This window comes from Ischnura elegans, chromosome 1 (genome assembly GCF_921293095.1).
Source record: "Ischnura elegans chromosome 1, ioIscEleg1.1, whole genome shotgun sequence".
Lineage (NCBI taxonomy): Eukaryota > Metazoa > Arthropoda > Insecta > Odonata > Coenagrionidae > Ischnura > Ischnura elegans.
The window spans coordinates 56,921,321-56,948,903 of record NC_060246.1 but is presented as its reverse complement, the minus strand read 5'-3'; the positions used below and the strand labels follow the sequence as shown (position 1 = coordinate 56,948,903).

Sequence of the window (27,583 nt, the reverse complement as noted above, 5' to 3'; positions counted from 1 at the left end):
TACTTTGACTCCCGCAGGTTTCCTTCGGATCTCACATCATTTTAATTACATGTGATAGTGCAAAATTCATTTATACATCGTTCATGAACTTCCACAAAGTTGAGACGATGGAGATAATCCTTTATCCCTTCATAACCCAATGCTGCTGCTAAGTAACATAAAAAATGTAAAGATTTTCTGCTATATTCAGGAAAGATTTAAACTACGCATTCTTTTGTACTGTAAAGTTTAATTGCGAAACATGAAGCTGCCACAATTATTATGATTGAGTTGAAAATTCTCATATTTTAAAAGTTTTGAAATTTAGTTTCTACAGTAAGCAGCTCTGGGTTATAAAGGGTTATATATCTTCTATATATATCATAATTAGAAATTTCTTTCAACCTGTACACCGAGTATTTCAAAACTTTACCGTAAAATATTTTCCGAGCTCTTATTTATGACATTGGCTACAGCGAGGTCTCACCAATTAGGCTAGAGCGATCGCTTTTCGCGACCGGAAAAGTGATCGCTCGAGTGATCATTTTTCTGAATCATGCGGTCCCTCCCGCCGTCGCTTTTCGCGTCATTTCCGATATCACAGCTCGTTGTTATAGGACCCGCATCACGAAAATATACAGCGTGTTTATGTTTACCTATTCCCACGATTGTGAAATGTTGGACGCTGCCATCGCTCCATACGGGCATGCGTTCTGATTGGCTGATATTGGTGTTTCAGTGACGGTTTCAGCGACGGAAAAGACGGACCAGACGAGTTATGAAAAAAGTGATTGGAATCCTTATCAATGGAGTGATCGCGAAAAACAATTGCCGGCGACGATTATTTTCGAGTGATCACTCTAGTGATTGCTGGAGTGATCACTTGAAAATGGCGAAAAAAATGATCGCGTGTTTCAGGCTTAAGTTTAGTCCTGCTTAAAAATATATTCATACCGTTTTCAGGAACGGCTAAATTCAACTACGACACGGAGACTATTTACCACTATGACTACGAGGTGGACGTGTCATCCGCCATCGAAGGGGCCACTGGCCCCGGTGATCGGCCTTCCCAGATGATGATAAGGGCGAAGGCTGATTTGGCCGCGCTTGACTCGCCGTGTGACCTGACTCTCACTGTGAGTAATCGTGAGTCATAAACCCCGTGCTCAAAATACTTCTCTGTTTCCAAGTCCGCGAGAGTTTAAAAACGTTCGTCCGATTCATTTTTCCAGCTGAAAGACGTCGCTCTTTTGGATCCGGAGAATTTGGGCACTTACGGGGACACGGAGGAATTCGCGGCCGCCCTCCAGAAGAACCCACTCCGATTCTCGCTGCAGCACGGTAAAGTGGAAGAGCTCTGTTCGCTGCCGGGTGAGCCGACTTGGGTTCTGAACTTCAAGAGGGGTTTGCTCTCGAGCATTCAGAACTCTATGGATGACTTGAAAGTTTCCCAAACCGTCTACGAGGTAAGTTATCTCAAGAAGTGAGCGTTACCCAGATGTTAAGCGAATTAGGCTTGGAGCCGCTAGAGACTTGGTGGCTGCCCGCAAGGCTTAGATTGCTGGAACGATTGAGATTACCTTAAAAATCGACACGGTGAACATAATATTAGTGCCCCTCTAAGTATATTTCCAGGTCCGACAGAAGTGGTAAATTAAATGAGATGTTTTTTCCGAAGGGATAGATGTGGGAATTCCTTTTATCCATCTTTTTAATAACCATAAAGGATATAATTAAATGATAGTCCTAATTTTGCTTGAGCATTTGCTATTTATATGTAAACGGCTGGTGTCCTAACACCCCCTGCTACAGTGGCGACTATGGGGGATGGGGGGATATATCCCCCCCAAAGACACAGTAAAATAAAAATAAAATATTTAAAACAATTGTCTAGTTTTGACGTATAATATCTGCTTAAAGTTCCAAAATGATGTAAATGTATTTCCAGGCACGTCATTTTTCAAAAAATTTCCCGGAACCCCCGTTTCCTGTAGGGGGGATCACCCCCAGCGCCGCTTCATCATCCCCCAAAGCATACTTATTCCTAGTTACTCTGCCACATACCTTTTTTGGCGACTTGCGGGATACTATGTAGATGTAGATGAGAGTGAAAGGTTCTCCAGCCTCCTTTTGGATGTTTTTCCACTCACTGTGCATTTAAATGCGATTTGGGACGTCAATCTGATCGCTGATTCTGAAGCGATACGGATTAAACACGGAATCAAGGTGAAATCAGGGCTTTTACCGAGATATATATTGTTCATGATAATCCATCGAATTAACTGCTTATTCGTGGTATTCCTTGCGCGTGCAAATACTCTATTGTAAATTTTGAGAATTGATTGATCGCTCTGCTCTCATCTGAACGCTGAGGATATTTTTGAAAACTGAAAAAAATGCTTGTTAAAAGGCAGCATAAATCAACAAAATTAAATTGAAAATATTTCAATGTAAAAATTAGTTCTTTCTTCCTAATGCCTGAAAGTATTTCGATTAGAATACAGGATCTTTACTTTCTCCATCATATCGTAATGTATTATGTATGATTCGTTCCGATTTGATTCGATTTCAATTTAGCTATACAGATATGACTTAAGGAAAGAGTGGATCAGAGGCAGGCTTGCTAATATGACTGCAGATATCCTTCACTGCAGATATCCTTCACCTTCGATGACTTTGAATCTCGAGGAACAAAACTTCGGCACAGGACAAAACCATTCATTTATACTTGGATATGAATCAATATTCCCAAAATTTACGCGCATAGCACTTAGTCGTTCATCATCTCCGTCCACTTCACCTTCTCCATTCTTCTCCAAACCCACATCTCGGACGCCTCCAGTCTTCTCTCGTCCTAAGTATCCATATATCCGCTCCGTAAAGCGCTAATCTATACCGATCAAACTCTCACTGACCTTTTCTTGACCCTTTAAAGACCGAACTAACTTATCAACTGATTTTTATTTTTTTGCATACCTTATTTATTTTACAACTAATTAAGAGATGTTATAAAAAACAAACAAAAATTTTTAAATGCGTTATCAAGCATATTCCCAAATGGGAACATTTTCTCTTGCTCGAAAAATAAATATACGCTTGACTAAAAAACTAAGTTTAACAATGTAATATATCTTTTGAATAAATGAGCATTTGTTCCTGAAGATTGAGTGTGGGGAAAAATATCGAATAAACCTCATACCCACTATAGAGGAGATGAAAATAATCAATTTTGAAAAGGTATAATTGACAACCAATGTATACTTAATTCATGCGGTTCACCTTAAAAAATACATCCATACTTTATTTACATAACAAAAGCTATAAAAGTAATCACAGATAAGAAATATAATTTTTGTGAATTTTATAAACATGTTCCCAAATGGGAACATTGGACTGTAAACGGTTAGAATTCTTACATAAGGATCCTCTTATAATATAAGCTCCTTCCTGTTCGTGAGACCATTCGCCTCCTTTGCTGACGCAATTCTCTATCTAAATTCCCTTACTACTATAACCATTCCCCTCTAAAGTGCTGCTCAAAAAGTAGAATTGCTCTACCTGCTCCAGTTTTTCCCCGCCTACTAGTTCTCAAATTCAGCGTTTCATCGTGCTTATTCTGTGGATGCCTATAAAAATGTGCCCGCGGTTGTGTTCGCAGACGGACATAGCGGGAAGCTGTGAGACGCGGTACACGGCGTTCGCGGACATGTGGTGGGAGGAGGAGCTGTGGGGTGGCGGGGGTCGTGGCAAGAGGGTGAAGGGAGCCAAGCCGATGACCACCATCCGACGCACCAAGGACCTCGCCTCCTGCTCCGAGAGGACCTCCTACTTCCTCTCGCTGCAAGCCAACCCCACCGGAAGGAGCAAAGCACGACACATGCTCAGGTAACACCACACATTTTTACATTGCTAACGATCTTTGGGCGTTCCTCCGTGTGGTGTTGTCAAGAGGCGACGACGGAGCAGTGGAAACGAGACACCAGGGCGGGCTCGCGGGGTTACACTCTCGGGGCAGCAGGGGTGTCATGGTGCCGGAACGCCGTTCCGGCACTGGTGAACGACAGACGTAATGGTCAAATAACCCTTTCATCAATTTTTTTGCTTAAAAATTTCTAATATACTCATTCGTAACCAAAACAAAAAAATTGTAATAAAATAACTTGCAATAAAAATACATAGTAATATTTCACTTCCAAAAAAAAGTTAAGGAAAGTGCGTTCCGGCACTGCCAACTTTCCATGACCATGACGTCACTGTGGGGCAGGGTCTGTAATCTTCTCGCTTTTCACCTCTGCACCACGGAAGGGGGAGGACATGGAAGGAGAAAGGAAGGAGGTGCCGCGCCGCCGCGATAGGAGTCGCGACGCCTCCTGGGAGTGGAAGGGTAGGGATGAGGAATCCCGCACCGTCACAGAGGCGGGCGGGTCCTACCACTAGCGAAACCATGATTTAATGTTTCTATAGAAAGGAAAAAAATTCGCATGAGGAAGGAAATTTCTACGATTTTCCGTAGATCGACGACGAAGCAGTCAGAAAACTAGAACAGAGACGACGGCTACTAGTGAACTTACGCTTGGAAAAGGATATTCAGAATAAAGGATCAATCAAAGCCCACCTTCGACAATATGATTAACCCGAGCAATCAGAGCCGACCTGCGACACTTAAGCTCCTATATAAGACGGACAATTTTAATGCATCGACACTTCTGACCTGAAGATACCTGCAGGATGGCTGGAGAAACTGTCGTCGCCTTTAGACAACACTACGGGGAGGAACGCCCGAAGGACACTACTAATGTGGAGAAACGCCATCGAAACCTCAGATCCAATTCCAAATATTTCTTTGCTTCCAAATATGATTTTTACCGTTTTGAACTCGTTCCTCTGTTCCAATTATGCTATCATCTAATTTCTGAAAATTTTGCGAGTTATTCTTGACGATGACTCTTTTAATTTAAACTTTGAAAAAGCCCTCATTCTATGTAGCCTTGAGTCAATCGTAATAGTGAACGTAAGGATTTGTTAGTCTCATAACAAGCTATATCTACCAACACTATCCCATTGACATGCCTTTTTTGCGAAAATATCCACTTTCTTACAGCAGAGGCAACCTAAAGTGGACATTAAATAACTTTTTGACCGGGAGATTAATTCTTGTGTTTAGTAAACAACCGGTTCCATCTAACAGTGGACGCGATTGTATGATTTCCACTGTTGGGTGTGACCGGTCGTTTATTAAAGAAGAATATTAGTGAAATTTTGTGAAATATTAATTCTTAAATCAGCCTCAAACTTTCAAAAGGTTGTCGCGGAAAGTATTCTCACTTTTTTTTAACTTGCTTCGTCTGCTTCATGCTGCTTCTGCTGTTTCCTCAGTGAAATCATGTGATTGATTTTTAAACCACTTCTCCCTGTCGGGTCGGCTTGGAAGTTTCCTCACTTGCTTGCTTCTAATGAGAATATAATAATCAATAATCAGACATTTGAAATTTTTCTTCATTGTGCTCTAATTAATCAGCTATAATTAGTAATGTGTGAGTACTAGAAAATTCGAGTCGAATCGAGTAGTTGGTACTCAATTGGATTTTTTCTAGTAGCATTACGAATGTCGAGTCGAGTAGTTTCTGTTACAGAGCTGTCGAGGCTAGTAATTCAGTGATTAATTTACGTACATACTTAATCATTATTAAAATTGCGCAAATACATTTACTCGGGGCTATTCCTAGAAGTTTAGATACACATATTAGTTAAATTTTCGACATATTACAAGAGGTTAATTCATTTCAATAGTGCTTACAGAACTGTTTAAGACACATAAATTTCAATCATCTCCTAATGCTGATACAATTTGCATCTACGTTCCTTATTATTTTCTCATTTTTACATCAGGATAAGAATTCAGAATACAAAATATACTAGGGGATAGTAAAAAAGAGAATATGTTGGAGTATGCCTTGTTTTATTGTCTGGTCCAGAAATTACCATACTCGACTCGACTAAACTCGATACTTGCGAGTAGTTTTCAACTCGACGAAATCAAAGATCACGTTAGTTACATTTTTATGACAGAAATTTCTTCTACAGCTGTGGTTTAATCAATTACATGATTCGCTACTTAAAAAAATAAAATAAATACATGCTTGATCCAAAAACAGTATAAAACGCAGTAATAAAGTACAAAATAAGCTTTTTTTATTCATATATTCATAGCGTGGTTACTAACTAGGTTTAGATATTACGTGCCAATCCTTACCCACCTATAAGGCTCCTAAGCACCTATATCTAATAAACCTAAACAGCACCCACGCATAAATTTCCTAGTTATTAAAAGCATATCTTTTTACTCTTCTGTGCATTTTAAAGTGCCTTCGGTAAAATCGTGTTTTTTTTATCTTTTTAATTTTACTTTTATATTGAAAGTCGTTCCGTGGCTGTTGGCTATTTGTGCGAGGGAGGAAGGGGCGGTGTTAAAACTAGTGCTCAGGGCATTCGCCTCTCCTTGACCGCCCCTCCGCGCGCAGGCGTTGAAGTGCCCGTGCTGTCTAGCGGAGGTCGGGACGCAGGTCTGGTCGGTTAGGTTTCGAGTGCCTCCGTCATTCGGCATGGGGAAAAAGGGTCGAGTGAGGGTCAAATGAGGGCCTTGGCGGAGTTGATGGGCGTGGGATAAACACACATTTCGCGCCCGCGCCCTTTGAAAACCCGCCGCTTCATTCGCGGCTGAAGATGAAAGCGGCAAAGTCACCCTTCAACGGTCGTCGTCCCCCAGGCGTAAACGTTTCGCGCTTCTAGTAGAGACTGAAGATATCCGCTCATATCTCGCTCCGTCTGGCACATACCTGTTACGCTGATTTGTTGGTGTATTGGCTATAGTAATGTCTTCCCACCCCGTAAGCTCGGGTTCAAGCCCAACACTCGAAAGTTTAGATGACCCAATATACTATTTTTATTATTTTTCTTTGTTATTCTTGGCAGAACCAGGAGTTGAGGGAATAAAACCTCCGCTTTTCCACGTGGTGATTTATTCTCTCCACCCATGGTTTTGTTACAGCGTAGAGTTTTCGGTGATATAATTTTTTTATACTGTTTATAAACTTTTTGAACTATACGGTAAAAGACTTAAAACTCAGTTATTGTGTGATATATTTATTTTTGGCTAGAAAGAGCATGAAAATAAGTTGATATAAGTAGTTGGAGAAAACGCTAGGTTTAAGTATATTAATCCTCAGTACTAAAATGAGCATCCTTTCGCACGGGGTAAACTTTTTGCCAGTCAAACAAGAGGTCGCGGGTTCGAGTCCCGCCTGGGTAAATTGCTCCCATGCTGGGTACGGTTGTTCTTGCACGTGTAATTGTTAAATTTATTGAACACCCCGATGTAAAATGGCCAACACGTGCTGTATTCGGTGGAATGGGAATAAATAAATACCTCTGGTATTTCTCCCCAGTATCACTCCAAATAAGTGGGGTTGAGAGGGCTGAAGGCCAATTACCTGCCGGTACCTGAGGGCCTTAACGGGTGGATATTAATTTTTCCTCAGGAGCACGCACGAATGTGAGCAGAGCGTGAGCGAAGAGCCGCAGAAGGAGCAGTCGCGCTACTATTCCAGCAGCGAAGAGGAAGAGGACGAGGAAGAGAACGAGGAACACCACCAGGAATTCACGTCAGCCAAGGTGGGCGGGGTGCTGCTGCGCTCCGAGTGCCGCGAACGACACCTCTTCGAGCCGTTCTCGTACCACGGGAGCGGCGCCACCACCAACGTCACCACCAGGCTCATCCTCCGCAGCAAAGAGCCCTCCACGCCCTCCAAGGACAAAGCAAGCCAAGCCAAGGCCAGGGGTATGTGCGAGCTGCTAGTCGATGGGCTGACACACTTCTTTTCATAAAATTATAATTTTAAATACTATGCACATTAAATATAAATAATATAACTATACCAACCAAGAAGAAAAACATTTTTACACTTCCGCAGTATGATTAATGTCACGTCTATTGTTTCGTGGAACAGTCGATACCAATCAAGTGTGGAAGAGTACATTACTTCTTTTATTACTAGTGTACCCTGTACACATAGGTTTCCATTCAACCTCGCTCTTTGGCCCGCAAATATGACCCTTATGTACATATGTATACCTGGGAATGGTCCAGCTGCCGTAGATTATATATACCAACTATTCAGCGCCTTTGAATTGGCGTTTGATACGCACTTAGGGAACAAACGTCACAGCAAGTTTAAGGGAACAGTATTACCTTCCCAGTGCAATGGGTCACCGTTCAACCTACATAATCTTTCTTTCCTAACAGCTACGCTGCCAGCCTCGTTCCTGAACGTCAAATAATTTTCAGCCTTGATAAACTCCTATCACTAGAAATTTACATTTTTTTCTCTCTACTGTGGACAGCGAAAATCGGCTCTAATAGTTTTTTTTAGAGCTTCCGTCTCCATCGCAAGATGCCACCGCTTGCATTTAGTATAACTTATAATAATTACCCATCAAATTTATACCACCTCAACAGCTTAATGTCTTCTCCAGATGGTGTGATAATATGTAGAACAGAAAGCCTTAACTTTGCTTAAAAGTAAAAACTATAGATATCATCATTAAAATAATTACCTAATGTTTGCGATACGAGTATGACAGGCTTGCTATGAGCTTCATTTGAATTGTCATGGACAAAAATCCCTGTGGACCCGAAACCGAACCGCAGGCTTATGGCTTTCGCATGTGGTTCGCAGTAAAATCTTATTTAAATTTATTATTATTTAAAACAACTTTAAAGTGCGTAACTCGACTTAGAATAGTCATTTGAGGAAAAAAGCTCAAATTTCTCTTGAGTTTGGCTAGTAAAAAGGAAAGTATTTCTGTCTGTCCAGAGACATAAAAACCAGTGGCGGATCAATGGGGGGGGGGGGGGGAGGGCTCCCCACATTGGGTCGAAACATACACAAGATGAAATCAAAATTTTTGGAGGTTACCACTTTGTACAAAAATATTTAGTTATATTTTCTGGAAAATTTACCTACTATTTTGAATTGAATCACAAATTAGTTTTAACCATAGGTATATTTGTGTCTTTTTTAATCAAATAATTAGCCTAAAACAGCTGTTGTTGAGCCTTGAAAATCCCAACATTCCCTATCCCCCCTTCGGCTGGGAGGAATTCCCTTGACTCCCAGTTGGCCTTGGTCCAAAGTTAGATCCGCCACTGGTAAAAACTATCTTAGTTAATCTAAAATCAATTTTATTATTGATTAGTGGTTTGTGTTTTAGGGATATGTTTTTAATTATTCAATTCCATAACAAGTTAAGTTACGCTGCTGTATATGGGGCATCATTCTTTCTCGATATCTCTCTTAGGTCTGTCCAACAAGGGCGCCGTGGTTCCCTACACGTATTCGACGCTTCTGTACGACCACTCCGCGGACAACTTCGTGGGCACGCCGCCCGAGGACGTTGGTGGCGAGGATGCGGTGCAGACGGCCGTGCAGGCCCTGGCCGCCGTGGAAGCCGCCACCGTCCAGGGCGTGTCCGCACGAGCGCCAACCGCATTCGCCGCGCTCATCGCCGCCCTGCGACGACTCTCCCAAGGCGACCTCATGACACTCTTCAAAGTGGCCGCCACCGGCAGATCCAGGTGAGGCATGAAACCTCATCATGATCACTATCTTCAGTTTTCGTCCCAAGTGATTCTCCACCCTCTCCCATTACAATCTTTTCCAGACCCCCAAGAAGTAACCCTCCAATCTCAAGGTCCCGATCACCATTTCGCAAAAGAAGGCTACAGAATTCCCGACACAAAATCCTCATCAATACAATTATTGAAATCCTCATTTATTAGTACTAATTCTCGCATAATTTTATCTTCTACAATTCTTCTTTTTTTATATAAAATAAACGTAACATAAGAATTTTATAAAAATAAAAGTAGCTTTCAATATTTTTCGTAATTAGCCCTCAATTTTCTTCGCGATAGTACAAAATCTATGGAGAAGAAAGATTGATTATTGATCATTTCATTTAATAAATTTAAAGTTTATCGAGAAATATCCATTTGTATAAATAAATTTGTGGGGTCATTATGATCATGATCAGATGAAACTCAAAAGTGTGTTGGGATAGGTGAGGGAAGAGCTCACCTCATACAGAGCCGAAGGCATGTGATGTCGAAATTTTAAGGGAGGGGTGGCAATAATTTACCAAAGGCCACGTCCAGGACTTTTGTCACGGGACTTCTGAAGCCTTCAATTACAGATTTGAAGCCGGGACTTTAGATTGGGGGTTACTTGGCATATTTGGTGTCTGGAAAAGATTTAAATGAGCAAGTATGGGAAGTCACTTGGGATTTTAACCCAAGATAAGAAGCTGAGCGCTCCACCCACTAAGCTACCAAGATTCATAAGCTATCACGCTGAAGGGTATACAAAGTTGGAAAAAAAAGTCATTGGAGAACCGAGGGTACTCCTCTGAAAAATTTTGAAACATAAAAATAAACTTTAAAAAAATGTCTTATGGGTTCAATACCCTCATCATCTACGGACAATGAGCCGATATTCTCTGAAGTGGAAGTGCTCCTTTAGAAAGATTAGGAAATGTAATTGAAAAATAAAAAAATTCAGCAATAGGGGGTATAAATATTCATTAGACACCGACTTCTACGCATCCTATATCCTCTTCCATCAGCGCAGCCACGACTCTGTCTGTGATGAATCGTAATACTATCAGCCTCTGGTTGAGGGAGATAAGATCCAGACAAAATTTAGAGGCGGACTTCCTAGGAGCCTAGATGCAAGAGGAGCAGTCGGAAAGTGTGGGAAGGGCTAGTTGATTCTGGAAAATATAGGTCTTATTGAAACTTTTAATTAATAAAAATAATATCAAAGTCATATTTCAATGTTGTTTAAATTGCTAGTTTCACATTTTTTATAAATAACTTCATTTTTAAGTGCAGCTATCACAATGCAAAAAAATTCTTTCCATCAATTTCAATGAAGCAGATTCCTGGCTGCGCTGATGGCAAAGGATATAGGAAACGTAGAAGTCGGTGTTTAATGAATATTTATGCCCCCTCTTGCTGATTTTTTTTTATGTTTCAATTAATTTTCCTAATCTTTCCAAAGGAGCACTTCCACTTCAGAGAATATCGGCTCATCGTCCGTAGATGACTCTCGGTTCCATTAGTTAAACTTGGCCTCCACGAAAAACATTTTTTCTCTTCGATATGAAATAAATTTCCCCCTCCCTACTCTCCATTTTATTCCTCACATATGAGAATCATAAGTACATCACATGTGTCTTCAGCATGTAGCTTTCAATATTTTCCGTATAAAGACCTTTACATTCTCCGCAATAGTACAAAATCCATGGAGAAGAAAGGTAATGCAGCCAATTAAGCCTCCTATACTAATGATCAAAGGATCGAAATAAAAATAAAATATCCCATCCAAATAAATCATGACAATAACTGAGTCTTTTTTTGCAAGAATGGAGAGTGAGTGGTTAGGTTTCTTAAACTACCATTATAACTGTGTTGATCTTTTATTTCAAAACTAACTGGTGGAAAATTAAGTGGGAATTCAATTCCCTTGGCATTCCTCCTTCTCTCCTCGCAGGAAATTCATATTGGATGCGATGCCAGTGGTAGCGACGGCGGCCAGTATGTCTGCTTTCCGAGACCTTCATCGCTCAGGAGACGTGTCTGACACCGAGATGGACACGTGGATGGGCGGCGTGGCTTTCCTCAAAAGGCCTACACTACCTATGATTGATGCCGTCACAGTAAGTGAAATGGAATGTGCGGAACTAAATGCTACAGGTCAATGGTCAATTATCAATGGATGCCATTCCATTATTCATCACCAAAAATCACATTTCTAGACTAAGGCATTGCTAGCATAAAAATATCTCTTTTATATATTAATTTAAATAAATAATTATAAACTCGGGGTAGTTAGAGGGAAGGCTGGAGGAACGCCCTTGCTGCCCCATAATCCATCCCTGCCTTACGTCCATAGTTAGTTCATGTTGTATTAACTTCTCGGAGAATAGGTCTAATAATGAATGATATGCAAAATTGTTTGGCAACGTTTCGATATATTTTTTATACCTTCTTCAGGTCTTACTTTCAAAGATTTGTGTATTGATTATCATTAAACATATTGATTAATTATCGGTAAAAAATCTTTGCAAGTAAGCTCTGAATAAGTTATCAAAAATATATCGAAACGTTGGGAAAAAAATGTGCATATCATTCTGAGACCTATGTTGCGAGACGTTAATACAACATTAAATAATTGAGGTCAAGAGAAATAAACAATTAATTCACTGATTCCCTCCGCAGCCCCTGCTGGAGGGGGACCCTCGGCCCAACTCGGTGCTCGGAGTGACTGCCCTATTGCACAGCTACTGCCGCTACGGCGGTGGGGACAGCGTCGCTCCGCCAAAGGCCTCTTCCTCCGCTCCTTCCATCAACGGCAGCTCGTCCGAGGAGAGCGACTCGTCGTCTTCCGAGGAGGATCGGTCGACGTTCAGCGAGAGCTCTGCGTCGGGGCCGCCGTCCGCGTGCCGCGACAAGGCGCAGGTAGAGCGGGTGATGGCGCGGCTGGAGGGTATGCTGGGACAGGAGGGGTGCCGCTTCCAAGGGGGAGCCGTGGCGAAGGAGCGGCGCATGGCCGAAGCTTACCTGGCCCTCAAAGGACTGGGCAACGCGGGTGTGGCGCCATCCCCGGAAGCCATTGACTCTATTTCCAGATGCTACAAGGTACGAGGACGGCGGAGCTGAATGTTAACATCCTGCTCCTTCCCGCTTTCCTGCAACCAAATCCCTAATTACATCATTTAACCCTCCGTTAGTCGCGTCTAATTTTGGAACGCAATTTTTCGCGCGGCGTCTCACAGAAGCCATTTAGCAATGGTTAAAGATAATACATGCCAGTGGAAATAACTGTTTTAACTACAAAAAAATCATTCATATAATATGTAATTTCATGCTTTTCATTTCATGGGCTTCAAATATATGCATAATAATGATGGAGATATATTAATAAAATACTTAATACACTTTTTTTTTACATTTTTAATACATCTAAATGATGTTAACATGTTAGCAATCATAAATGTGTAGCAAAAAGTCGTGCACCCCAAATTTAATGGTTTAAATAGTTGTTAACAATGTTTGTTTAAATTATCAAACGCTTTTTAAAAAATTTTCAATGAATATCGCGAAGGAATCAGCATACAACGCATTGTGCCTCAAATTGTCGCGTGGCGTCTACCACACGCCAAAAGCAACAAAATATTCGTATCAATTCCAGAAATGCGACGAAATATAAAAGCATATTGGTGACTAATTCAGAGGAACAAAATAATGAGATATGTGCAAGGAGGGAGAGTTTCCTAACTTTGAAAACACTATGTGGATAGAGAAAATAAAATGGCTTAGCGTCCGTTGGACGCCATGCGGCCAACGGAGGATTAATCCGTCTCTTGCATTGATCTTAACCTAAATAATAGTAGATAATAACAGTTGCAGAAAGACAATACATATTTGCTTTTTCCACATGGTGATTTATTTTGTCCGACCATGGTTTCGCTATGGTAAACATTATCAAGATGTTTCAATTTCAAAATGTTGAACTGTAACGAAAACATGGTCGGACAAAATAAATCACCATGTGGAAAAAGCAAAGTTTTATTCATTCAAATCTTACGATCTTAACCTAGTATGCTGCATATCTAGTTGTCGAATCCACTTTCATTGCCACATCATACTAAGTAAGTATTAAAATCTTTTTTCCGGTGGAGGTGATGACATTTATTTTTTATCAAAGATTTGAAAGTTAAATATCCATACGCAACGGTGAAATTTTTATATTACTTGCCCATATTAGTAAATAACATCCTCATCTTTAACATAAATCCGTAATTAACCTGTTACTCACTTCTTTATTCTATCGATATGCAAAAGAGAATAGACCCATTTCCTTGTTAAATTTGGAAAGTATAAAAAGAGGACTTGTATACCAAACTTATAAGAAGTACCTTTTGTCTTCATTAAATTTAACATCTTATGCCAAATTATCCTTTACTTGGTAATATCAATTTTTATTTTTCCATGAGCCACAGTTTGTATTCATGCCATCAATGAAATTAAAACGATAGAATACAACTATTTATAAATATTTTGCAATGGGTTTTCATGGTTGGTTGTCATTATTTTTTTCCACGAAAAGAACCCAGAGGTGCCGAATGACCTCCGATTAGCAGCCGTCGATGTCCTCCGCAGAGTGCCTTGCCATTCGGCCGCCTCTCTCCGAGCCCAGTTGGTGGACACGTACGCTAATGTCAGCGTTGGCCCAAAAGAGACTGAGATACGAATCGCTGCTTATTTGGCCAGCATGAAATGCGCTACCATTGACATCATGAAAATAGTCAAAGACACGCTGGAACACGAGGAGGCCAACCAAGGTATGGAAGAATAGTTCAATTTGCCATTGGAGTCATTCCAGAAATGAAGGAATACCAATTATTAAATAAAAAGCACAAGCCAGGTTGATACATTTTTCTGTGTCATTTTTCCCTTTAAAAGTCGAAATTAAGACTTTGGTATTTATTTTGAAGAGAGCTCAAACGATTTTTTAATCCATGAAAAGTAATTTAAATTGCTTCAATCCCACAAATTTTTAAGTGGAAGAAAAAAACTAAGTAGAAAATGAATGCCTGAGTAAATGTATTCGTAGCCACTCCAATTTATTAAAAACCCTTTCCTTTTTATTATGTAATATTTACCTATTCATAACCAGAAGAAATTCTTTAGAAAAATATAAAATGAATGCCTGAAACAACTCCTTAAATGATTTGTGTCACTAATGATTTCATTGATGCTGTGTCAGAACTCACTGAAACGTTTCATATGACGTTTGGTGGGCATTTCTGTGGTAAAAATCAGCCCCAAAGGTGCAATTCTCACAAATGAAGTCTTCACGGGTTCTCCGCGGTGTGAATGATACGTTTTGACGCCAAACTCTGGTCATAGTCATCAGGAGGATACATGATCTGTGCGTCGAAACACCTGCAGCCGTTGTCTCACTTAACCGGTGGAGAACCCGTGAAGACTCCATCACGGTAGGACGCTGGGAAGACGCCAGATTCTGCAATGGATCCTTCTTAATCCTGTCTAACCCAGAGCTGCTTCTGGGAGAAATTGAATTTCAACACTTCTCATTTTTAATAAAAGTGAAATTTTTCTGAATCATAATTATTGTGGCAGCTGCATATTTCATCATTAAACTTTAAAGCGCAAAGGAACACGCAGTTTAAATATTTCATGAATAGAGCTGAAAATATATGCATTTTTTAAGTTACATAAAAGCAAAATCGGTTTAAATACCACCCCATTCTTCAACCGCAGTTGGATCTTTCGTATGGACGCACCTGACCAACCTTCGCTCAAACCCCGCCTCCTCGTCCGAAACCTATTCCATCACACTGTCCGAGATCATGGCGTCGAAGAAGCTGCGGAGGAAGTTCCGGTCGGACGTCCGTCGCTTCTCGCGTCACTACCGCGTATCTACCGGGGACGCGGTGGAGCCGCCGGGCTCCGGTGACTGGCACAGCGCCTTCGGCGGCGGCGGCATCTCCGCTCTCGGAGCGGGTGCAGACGCCGAGGCGTCCGTCGTCCTATCGCCCGAGTCCTACATCCCGAGGAGCGCCTCTTTGAATCTCACGGTTCGCCTCTTTGGAGCCGAAGTCGACTTACTGGATGTCGGAGCTCGCGCTGAGGGTGAGTCTTCAACGTTAAAAAAATGTTCCTCATGAAATTACATACGGTGTAAAAATGCAGTCCAAAATTATTAAATTCCAACGCTCCAATTGAGGAGGTGAGAATCCAAGGGGTACTAATGATTTTTTTCTAAACGGAGCTAGGTACAGAAATTGGTAGAAAAAATACACAAAAACTTGGTGGCCAAAGGACACGAGTGAGTTTCTGTTCTGTGCAGACATCGAGTGGATAATTAAATGCACTAATAAATATTAGGTGATCTCGTTCGTTTTCTTGGCCTTTCCTCTGTGCCAAAATCTCTTTATAAAAATGTGACTTGTACCCCTTGGCTTATTACCCCCTCAATTGTAAAATCAAAATTAATTATTACCAACAGCAACTATTAATTATTAGCAACAATGTAACTATGGAACGTTTACAGCTGACCAGTTACGAATGCTGCTTTTTAGCAAGCAGTAATTTTTTAACTAAGAGAGCAATTTCTGGGAGATTCGAAGGACTTATTGAACAACCAACCCTCGTATTATGTTATTTCTACCAAATAGGCCTGGAACCCCTGGTGGAGTCCATTTTCGGACCATCGGGAGGCTCCAACTCCCCCGCAGATGACAGCGTCGTTAGCCGCAGGTCTCACAAGCCTAAGAAGAGCGAGGACTCGTCCGAGGGGACGGCCCGTCGCTTCAACGAGGCCTTCCTCCACCGGAAACCGGCGGACCACCCGGTGGAGCCGAGGGGATCCGGCTACGTGCGCGTCTTCGGCAACGAACTCTACTACGGTCGCTTCCGTGGCCTGGGCGAGATGCTCGCCTCCTTCACGTCCCGCGTGGGCACCGTGGACGCGGCCACGGGCCGAATGCGAGGCATGTTCCGGGATCCCATGGCCCAGTTGGCCGTGGCACTCGCGCAGCAGAGGGAGCTCGAGTTCTCGCGTTCGCTCGCCTTCCTGGACGCGGCGCTCGTCATGCCGACGTCGGCCGGATTGCCCCTCACGCTCGTGGCAAACGGCACGGCCTCCGTGGCGCTCTCGGTCCGCGGTCGCATGGACATGACGGGCCGCGCCGAGGGCAACTTCGATGCGGAGGGCGTGTTGGCACCCTCCGCCGCCCTCATGGTCACCGGCACCATGTTCGTCACGGCGTCGGACGTGAGCCGCAGCGGTCTAAGGCTCGATGCGTCGCTGCGAACGAACACCCGCGCTGAAGGAAGGCTGAGGTACCGAAGGGGCAAGCTGGCTGAGGCCTCTTTCACGGCCCCAAGGTAAGAGCTACTCCCAACGATGGATCATCGGATATTTTTAGGGATGAGTCGATTCCACTATTTTTCCATGCCAATTCCGATTCTTTCAAATCGGTTCCCGATTCCACCGATTCTTCCCATACTAACAAGTGGGATATTGATTTGTCAGTAGCATTGCTGTAATAAAAATTTGAGAATTGAATTGAATGAAATAACAAAGTCAATTAAGTGGACCAAAAAGAATGTTCATTAAAAATAGCGCATTCGTATTATTGATATGTACGAGGTCTGTCCAAAAAAATACGTAGACTGTTTGAACTGTGCCAACCCAGTTGGTTCCTGATAAATCCGCTTGGTGTCGACTGTCGATTCATAAACGTCAGCTGACCAAAAGGCAGTTTTATTTTTGCAAATATTATTATTTGTTGCTTAGTAACACCGTTGTTTGTGAAGTACGTTTTTGTTGTTTGGCGGATTTAAGGATGAGTGACTTGAACGAGCAAAGAGTTGCTGTGAAGTTTTTTGTTAAACCCGGAAAATCTGCGAGCCAAACTTTTGATATGCTCAAGGTGGACATCAGTCTACGTATTTTGTGATTAGACCTCATATCGTCAGCTTTAATGAAATAATAAACAATTTAAAATTTTCAGACATAAATTTTTAAATTAATAATTTACAGTGCACAATGGCCCAGATGTGTGGTGGTCTTTATTCCCCAACACTATGGTCTATTTTCAAAATATTTATCTTTCTGGAATTGATGGAACCAAGAATCGACTTCTGGTGATCGATTTTCGATCCCGTGCCCGAGTATTGGTGGAATCGAGAATCGACATTTGGAATCGACTCATCCCTAGTTATTTTCAAGTATCGACCTTCATTGATGAGTTACCTATCTATCACGTGAATAATACCCTGTAATTACTGAAAGTCACTGCGATGATAAAACATAAGGGTTCTATCTTATGGATTATAATCGCCTCGAAATACCTACTTTGAATCATAAAATACTGATCATACATATGAAGTCATTTCAGGCGATACTTCGAGGAAGTTGATCTTCGTAATAAAACACAATTTTTTCCTCCACGTACACTTATTTTAATGCTAAACGACCCTAGTCTTGACAGCTCATTGCCATTTTCCAGAAAATCATCTAAAAGGACCTAGAAAAGCCACTGAGCTGCCGAAACCCTGATCGGTTAACGCAAAAACACGTTTGAAGTCTATAATTCTGTTTTAATATGAAGAACGACAATAGGGTTAACTTATACGAGTAATCCCAATTATAGACATATACATGTATAGATGTATATAATGCATAGGTTATATCTATATCTGGCGAAAATAATTATTTAACCATTCTTATAAGTATATAAATGCTAGTTCCATGGCATATTTATATTTAATAAGATCGTTTTAACTTTTATATACCTATGTAAACTAGTAGGAAGCAAGAAAACTTTGCAAATTGCTCTTTAAAAGTAGACTAATTTGCCGTGTTTTCGTACTTCCTGCTATAATGGTGTTCCACAAAGTATCGACTGCCACCACTTTTTCTTCTACGTAAACTTATGACTTGCTCTGTTACTTAAAAGATGAAGTTTTACTGGGATAGAAATGAAACTTGAAACTAAACATTATTTTTTTTTTAATTCCGACTAGTCTGCGTGAGTCATTCTAAAGATAGAACAATTTTTTTGAATTATGAAACTGATCTGATCTTACATGGGTGGTATCCAATTTACACTGGATAAATGGTTCTTTTGTTCAGTTGTCAATTATACACACGAAAGGAGAGCCCCTTAGTCCACCCCTTGTCCCTATCCTGGATCCGCTGCTGTGATCTTTCGATGACTCTCCTCGAGACAGATTTTGTGAGTCACTTTCAATACAGGATTTCGATGCATTTCCACCACCCAATTCTGGGAAGCACTGACTATGAGTCTGAATTTCTCGGCGCAGGGACGCAGGAGAGGAGGTGTTCGCCGTCCGCTCGGAGCTGTTCGTGCTGGGTCGCAAGCCGGGGGAGATGCGTGCGCTGGAGGGTCGGGGCGAGGGTCGCGAGGAGGCCGAGTCGTGCACGCCCAAGGCCGTGTCTAAGGCGATCGGTTGCGAGGTGTGCGCCAAGGCGTCCTACCCCAACGCCACCGGAGACGACTCCTCGCCCCGCTTCCCGCTCACGGGGCCCGCACTCGTCTCCGTCGCACTCCGCAAGACGGACTCGTTCGCCCGATACGAGATCAAGTATGAGTTCAAGGACGAGGTGGTGGAGGAAGAGAGGGGAGAGGGACGGGGAACCATGACGGACGACGAGTACCTCGAGGAGATGAGGACGGGCGGAAAGAGGTAAGTACTACCTCCCTACTAAAAATAGTACAGACATGCTACCCAGATTAAGACCATCATTTTCCATGTTGACGTTGTTCTTTACTACTTATTTATTTTCGATTTCTTGAGGTTTTGGTAAAATTCGCGTCGGTAAATTTTATTGCGCCACGAATTACTTGCTTGAAATCAACGTTATCATCTGGATATTTTCAATAATTATAAAGTAAAACCTTGTCATTATTTTCGTGCGTCCTATGAATAAAAATGTATTCCCAAGAAAAAATTATAAAAAATTGAGGTGCAGGCAAATTTGAGAAGGGTGTACTTCATGTACACTAAAAATTCAAGATGATAGCATAAGTTTTAATACATTTTGTCCTCGCCCTCCAAACGGAAGGCCGCGGGTTCGAGTCCCGCCTGGGTAGGTTGCCCCTATCTAGAGCGTTCATGTGCGAGTGATTGTTAAATGTTATGAAAATATCGATGTAAAGGCCAAAGGATGTAAATAGTGCTGTTTTCGGTGGTGTGGGAATAAATAAAATAATATGAACTGCTCTATCTAAACACCTTCAGGCAACGTTTTGATCTTTAATGTAGCATCTTCTGGGCTTCATGCCAAGATACCAACTTGTAAACTTTAATCTTAACCTTATAACCTGATGATTTTCGTATCACAGCAAAACGTTGGATTAAATTAGATTATTCATTCAGTCAACACTCCATGAACTAAAAGCCAGTGAGTGTTTATGCACCGTATTAATTTCGTGAAAATTATTACTTACGAAAAAATGATTGTTTTGTCGCAAAATATTTCGCATTTGAATAGTAAAATTTTCAATTTAGTGAATAAGTATTCAGTGTTTTCCGTATTTTATCTTTGCCTCAGAAAATTATCGTATATTTCGTCAATCTCAGGACTGAATAAAGCAAATTCTTAGGAGCTCTTCTGGTGTCGTTAATACTACTTGAGCGTTCAATTACACATCGAGGCATGATTAACTCAAAATGGATTATTTTTCTGAATGCATGGTTTTATTAAGTATGAAAATGTTTTTGTTGGCAAAAAAGCTGCATTTCCAACTTTTTGGCTCATAATATCCAATCTTGAATTAATTCAGTGTTAGGAATATTTTTATTAATAACGAATTATTTCTCTCATGCAGTTGCATCGCCTCAAGTGTTTTACCAAAATCCGTGAAAACTGAAAATTACGGTAATTTACAAAAATTTTGTGATCAATAAATAAACTAATCATCCCATTTCTAGGTATAAGAGGGTTCGAAACCTTCTCCTGTACTTTGACACGCCGGGGTCCAAGGTAAACCGCAAGATTCGCGGCGCCCTCATGGTCGAGGGCGGCGTCGGCGGGGCTTCGATGGTGCATGCGAGCGTCGAGACGCCGTGGACGCGGCCCCTCGAGGTGGTTGCTGGGCTGGAAAACACGGCGTCGGCCCGGGGCGTGGGGCTCACGGCCACTCTCGGCGGCGAGGAGGTGGTGACGGCACAGGCGGAGCTGAGGTCGGTGCTGCGGCGGCCAGGGACGGAGGCCGTCGGCGCGCCCGCGACGCCCTCTGGCAGATACGAGCCGAGTGTGACGGTGACGGTGAGGGGGAGGACGCTGATAGATCTACACGGAAGGGTCGACTACGTTCACGGCAGCAAGTACAGCGGGGATCTACTCCTGGCCGGGGAGTGGATACGAGAGCCCGTCACCATATCAGGTAGGGACTAGTTCCAGTTAATGCATGACGCTCTGTTTGACGTGTGAATCCGTGTCGTAGCCAGGGGAGGTCCAGGGTGTTCGCTCCCCCCCTACCCCACCGAAATATATAAAAACGATTCTTTTATGAAGAAAAAAAATATATGATATATTTTTTTTAATTTTTTTTTAGTTTAAAACCCATTACTTAGAACCATGTTTTTCGAAAATTTTCCCCCCTGGATTTGGACCCCCCCCCCGAACTAAATTCCTGGCTACGCCAGTGGGGTGAATGCGTGGACGAGGGTTTTCAGACTCAATCACAGTCAGTGAAATAAAAATAATAATTTATTTAATTTAATAAAAAATTTTTGTCGCACAAACTGGTGGAGGAGAGGGAGCTTTAAGTGGTCTCCAAGGGCACGAGACCAGAATTGGGCCACCAGCAAATAACAAAAATGTATGCCACAAAAGTTAATGCAGTGACTGTTACATAAGTATTGTTCATGAACATATTATCAATTAAATTATTAATCAACTTATATCGTACATCAATTGTAAATATATAATTGTATATATTAATTGTAAATCATGAAATCAGTCCTTTCTCATAATTCAAATCCCTTTCCACAAATCCACAGTCCTATTTCGTTAACGCAGCCCTCAATACCGCTAAGAGTTGCACTGTTGCCTAAACTTCGGGCTTGATCCCGTAAGGGTTCGCTCTTTTAGGCAAAGTATCACTCAGCTCGACCCGTCCTATTTCGTAATTTTTCGCCACGTATTAATTGTTTAAAACTAACGCCATTATATTTAACTATTAACAGATCATTGGATAAACCTTAATCAACATTTAATTTAATTAAATAGAAGATCCATTTCTCTCCTATTGAATTCTTTGCTTCCACGTAATAGATACCAATGCTGCAACATAACCATTGACTTCTTTCACATTACATATATACATAGGTATATTATGTCAAACATTTTGTTGTGTAACCATTTCATCGTGCAACTAAAACTAATTACTGTATTCTCCTGTTTGACCAACTTCTTAAACCTCCTTTTCATATGAGGTGCCTAAGACTTGATTTCGTTTGCTTGGGAGTTTACATTCATACCCCTCTGATATCTGGATGGGTGTATGGACGGGTAAGAAGAGGGCAGGAGGAAACAAAGGGGACCAGTGGCGTAGCCAGGGGGGGGGTCCGGACCCCCCGCAACCCCCCTCCCGAAATATTAAAAAAAACGCCATTATTTTCCTTTATAAAATAAAAAAAATATTGAAAAAATCATCAAATTAAAAATATTTCTGTAAAAAATGAAGTTTTTGCGATAGTGAAAAGTGTAAAAATTTGTTTAAATCCCTCTACGTACAGTAAGGTTTTCTCGGGTTTCGCACCGGGTCAGGTCCTCCATATCTTCCTCCAACGTTTCGATGAACAACTCGCCCATGATCATCAGGGATTCAGGAATCAAATGATTTTGTTCATCGAAACGTTGGAAGGAGATATGGAGGACCTGACCCGGTGCGAAACCCGAGAAAACTTTACTGCAATTGTTCGCGGGGGGAAAAAAACCAAAAATTATATAACCCTCTACTTAGTACCCCGTTTTTCAAAAAATTTCCCCCTGCTTTTGGACCCCCCCCCCCCCCCGAACGAAATTCCTGGCTACGCCACTGAAGGGGACTCTGGACATTGATCACATTATTCACGGAAACGTGCGCCATTGACCATGCATTACTCTCTCAGGTGACCTGACCAGTGACGGTGGCAGATATGACTTGATTGGTTCCGTAAAATCCTCCCTCATTGAGGGCACCGTCCAAGGAAACTTCAAACGAACAGTTGGCGGTCCGAAGAGGAAGGGAATAAGTGATGCGGACAGAGATGCCGGAAAATTTGTGAACGCTAAGGCCACTTTTAAATATTCCATCCGGGGCGGGGAGAATCAAACATTCGAGGTGTCGGCGAGGTATCTGCGAAACGCTAAAGGAGCCCTGGCGAAAGACAGCGCCTACCTAACAGTCCTGGTGAGTATGTGATACGAGTACTGCTTTGCTTCAACCAAAAAACAAAAACAGTACACCTGAGCCTCGTCTTGATGATGTGAACGTGAGAAAATCCGGTCTATCAACACAAAACTAATCAGCTAAAGTCAATTTTGTCAGTTACTGAACATTTATTTCACGGTGCCCGAAAGTGGACCATCGTTAAGAGTGTTTCTCTTACAATACCTCAGACATTATCTACCAGAGAGATGTGAAACCTCACGTTGGATAGTTTTTAGACCCTTACCACGTGGAAACCTCGATAAAAGTCGACATAGAGTATTATTGGAATAGAGGTCAAAATCCATGAAGGCTATAAATATAATATTTTATCTTTTTTCAGATGATGAATAACATTATGCATTGTTTGAAAAATATTACTTAATTTAATTTTATTTTTTATTTGCTCTCAAATGGATAACTGCAACGTCAATTTCACCTCATTTTAAAGCGTATTTTCGTTAAAATCTTCTATTAGGAAAACTCTCGCGTCATCACTGTGCTTCAATAATAATGCTTTAATTTCTGGTTTTCAGTCAACGCAGTTCCCTCAATATGAAATAGATGCAACCTGGGATTCTTCGATCAGCGAGGGCCCGTACTTTGAAGGACGAGGAAGACTCACACTTGGCAAAGACGGGCCCCGATGGGAAACCAGGCCCTTACTGGTTCTCAGAGGAATGGACCATTTAGCCTTCCGATTCTTTTTAGCATGCCGGGCTAAGAAATTGCATTACGACATCAGTCTCAAGCATCAGGTATGACAATACCTACGTCGTACGTAAATAAGATTTGTTTCGTGTCCAAAAAAAAGTGCTATTAATTGAAAAAAAGTGCTAAAAAGTGATTTATGGAATGTAAATAGAGCTTTACATATCCGTGAAGAAAACTTGGCCTTAATATTTTCTTCCATTTTAATAATAACCATATGATATGAGATTTATGAGTCATTTCTGTCCACAAAATATAAGTTATTAGGAGTAAACACTGACACATATTATATATAAAGATATCATTATCAAGCAATAAGACTTCATGACATAAAACGTATTCATGATTGTTCAAATACAAAAAAATCTGTTCTGACTGTTCTACTGAATTCGTATGATAAACTTTAAATATTTTTCTTGTGTGCCTTGTCAAAATTTTTTCATGTGTTAAAACATAAAAATTGTATAGGCGTTAGAATGTTTTTTTGTCTAAAAGTGCACATACTCCGTTGCACTTATGTATGCTCCGCTTAAACGAAAAATTGATATATTTTATAAATTGGCTGATTTCAATAGAAGATTACTGCCATTTATTGGAGAAAATCTTGTGACAGGATTTTTATTCAAATTATTAGTTTAAAATTTGGTGAGTAAAATATTTTGTTTCGAAAATTTGAGTTTGAAAAACTCACACTTTTGAGAATGGCCAGAGTTTTTATGAATTTCAAGAACGACCTGAATATTCTCACTTCAAGGTCTTTCTGTGATCTTTAGTGCTCAAACAGTTTCGCCGTTCAGTTCACAGATCAAGCGCTCAAGCAGCACGCGATACTGCGCATGGGAACGAACCACGAATTCGCAGCTGCGCTCAACTTCACGCGACGTGACCACCCCACGGCCAGGTATAACGCGGAGTTCGAGGTTCGCCTGCCAAAGAACCTCCACGTGGGTCAGAAGAGCCACAGTCCGGGTCAGAAGGTGTTAGCCGGCCGGGCCTCCATCGACGGTATCCGGCGCAGGACTTACGAGCTGGGCGGGGGCGTGGAGTGGTGGTGGGGCCCCATAACGGGGGCCGCCACGGCAACTGGGATCTACGAGGACAGGGGGAACAGGAGCAACTCGGACCGTGCCTTGAACGGCACGCTGTGGGTCGTCCACGGCATGGAAATGGTCGACAAGTCGGAGCAGCAGCCGTACCTGGACTTTTCGGTGAGGCTGACCCAAGGGGACAGGAGGGCGAGCTTATACGCTTCCACGGAGAGGCCGAGGAAGTACAAAATGGAGGCCCACTACGCGAGGACGGGGCAGTCGGAGCACACGCTGATGGGCTGGGCCGAGTTGAGCATGGGCAAGAAGTACGATGGGAAAGTGGTGGTGTCGGATACATGGCCCACCAAAGGCCTTTACCTGGAACTGGGTCTGGGGCGAAGAATGTCGCTGGACACAAAGGTGACAGATTTCTCATGATTTTAAAAATATAAATGCTTGTAGCAAATCACTTCCCCTCGAGCTGTCTAATTTAATTAACGAATTACTCGTTTGAAACCAACGTTATAATCTTGATATTTTCAAGATTCATAAAGTAAAACCTTATCATCATTACCTTGTGTTTTATCAATAATAAAGTTTACCTGAGCAAAAATTATGCAAAATATTCAAATTGGAGGTGCAGGTAAATGTTGAGAAGGATCTACTTCATGTGCCCTAAAAACTTTACGATGATAGTATAAGTTTTAATAAGAATTGCGTCTTGAAAAATACTGTTCAATCGGGAGGTATGAGTCCTCTAAATTCTGGGAGGCTATGTTTTCTGGAACTCGATCGGGTGAAACACATCCATGCTAATAATATTCATAGAATTCAAATATTTTCTCACTAGGTTACAACTGTCATGCAAGAAACACCTTTAAACTGACTGCATGAAATTAAAATCTTATGATTATAAATTCCAAGTTCAAAATCATATTCCAGAAATACTAATTCGCCTCATACTCGAGTACTCCGAATTCTTTTGGCGAAAAAATTCTTTGATCCTTTTTTGAGAAATGAGACTTTTATACATTACTCTGGAACCATTTTGTCCTAAAATATACCGAAAATGATCATTGTATTAAAAATAAAATTGGTTTGCAAAGTGCAATGATTCAAATATTGTATCCTAAGCCATCGACTAATTTCACCTTTGCATTCAATTTCAAATCTATCGCAATTTTAGCTATAAATTTAATTAAATAACCGATCATGATATTTAAATAAATTTACAAAGTAAATACTTTCCCTTCCAGTTGCATCTCGGGGAAGGACTAAATGGCTTTGAAGTGGATCTGTTCTGGGACAAGGAGAACCACATGCGACTATCTACAGGAGCAACAGTCGAATTTTTAGGAGTCACAAGTCGGCTTAAACAAAGAAGTCATGGCACTCCGGATAAAGCTCACCACGGATCAGTTGGTTCCATATGGCTTGAATATCCCGGAAGGTCAATCAGAGGACAAGGCCGCATAATGTAAGCCTTTCAAAATTTAGCTATCGTATCCATAAAATTATTTGAGTGCTAACTTCGAGCTCATTTTTTCCAAATAATCTCAATGGACTGGCTATTGATATAAATTTGGAGTTAGGCATGAATTTTACTTGTTCAACATTGATTATGAAATAATAATAGTTTTGGCATCCATAATTCCATAATGGCACACAATATGTTTTCTTTTTCAAAACAGTTTTTCATTTATTGGATAATGGACTACATTTCCGAAAACAATCAATCAATGTTTGATTTTTCAATGTTTATTTAGGCCTGAAGAAATAACGGCTAACTTGTCTTGGGCTCCAGAGAGAGCTATTTCCATTGCACAACACACTGAGAGGAACGACGGAGGGGCTAAGTTCAGTCTCAAGGTTCAGACACCATTTCAAGGCATCGAAAGTCAGTCGGCTTCAGCGGTGTATACGTGGGACGGAAAAAGGTTCAACGGGAAGGTAAGCGCAATTGGATATAAAGATTTTCATATCGTAAATGTTTTCAATACACTATGACGAGCTAATTTTGATAACGCAAATTAGATTTCATAAGGAATAATACCTTTAAAAAATCTATGGCTTTCTATTTGTGAAGTCTTTTGAAATTTGATCGATGTCTGAAAATAATGTACTTACATCTGAAGTAATTTTCACCGAATACAGAAATCAAGGAAATTCCGTGCCGACGCTTTATACTTTATTAATGCTGAAACCCTACCTATAAGTGCTCTTTAGCATTTTTTCAAAATTTAGGTGAATCAAGCCAACTTCTTAAATTTTATGAAGTAAGATGATAGAAGCTATGTAGATACATATTCTGTGAAGGAAATGTGAGAAAATTACTGTTCTCCTTACAGTTGTAATGTATACTTACGAAAATTTTACAAAAGTACTAATTATAAAAATATTCCGTCTATTGTGTGACTAATTATGGCAACGGAGGGATTAAAATTAAAAGAAACATTGGTTCATCACAGCAATATTTGATTTTATAAATAGCTTAAGATAGGCATTTTATCTATAACGAATCTTTTCAACCTTGAATGCTGAGCTTTGTGACTACACTGCTTACCTTTTTCATCTAGGATATTTATTTTAAAATTACCATGCATGAATTTAAAATTAAATATAAAAATACCTTTTTCAGGTGGAACACAGAGTGCTGGGACCTTTTTTTTTTAGATCTAATCGATCACTCATATGCCTTTTGGGTAGCTAAAGCTACGCCGCCAGACATTGTGCAAAATATGACAGTATTTTTATTTATATTTACACTC

The 27,583-nt window shown here is 41.1% G+C and overlaps 1 protein-coding gene across 1 annotated transcript in view; it reads left to right on the top strand.

Annotated features, from left to right (window-relative positions):
• The window catches only part of LOC124161022, a 64,598-nt gene that overhangs the window by 10,793 nt on the left and 26,222 nt on the right, over window positions 1–27,583 (top strand). Inside the window, exons 3-19 of the mRNA XM_046537164.1 lie at window positions 943–1,115; window positions 1,212–1,445; window positions 3,638–3,864; window positions 7,518–7,816; window positions 9,337–9,613; window positions 11,589–11,754; window positions 12,317–12,736; window positions 14,208–14,442; window positions 15,386–15,757; window positions 16,303–17,014; window positions 18,959–19,342; window positions 20,591–21,045; window positions 22,778–23,058; window positions 23,613–23,834; window positions 24,585–25,235; window positions 26,072–26,292; window positions 26,582–26,765. Of these exons, the coding sequence (XP_046393120.1) occupies window positions 943–1,115; window positions 1,212–1,445; window positions 3,638–3,864; window positions 7,518–7,816; window positions 9,337–9,613; window positions 11,589–11,754; window positions 12,317–12,736; window positions 14,208–14,442; window positions 15,386–15,757; window positions 16,303–17,014; window positions 18,959–19,342; window positions 20,591–21,045; window positions 22,778–23,058; window positions 23,613–23,834; window positions 24,585–25,235; window positions 26,072–26,292; window positions 26,582–26,765 (5,513 nt within the window). The remainder of the gene's footprint in view (window positions 1–942; window positions 1,116–1,211; window positions 1,446–3,637; window positions 3,865–7,517; window positions 7,817–9,336; window positions 9,614–11,588; window positions 11,755–12,316; window positions 12,737–14,207; window positions 14,443–15,385; window positions 15,758–16,302; window positions 17,015–18,958; window positions 19,343–20,590; window positions 21,046–22,777; window positions 23,059–23,612; window positions 23,835–24,584; window positions 25,236–26,071; window positions 26,293–26,581; window positions 26,766–27,583) is intronic.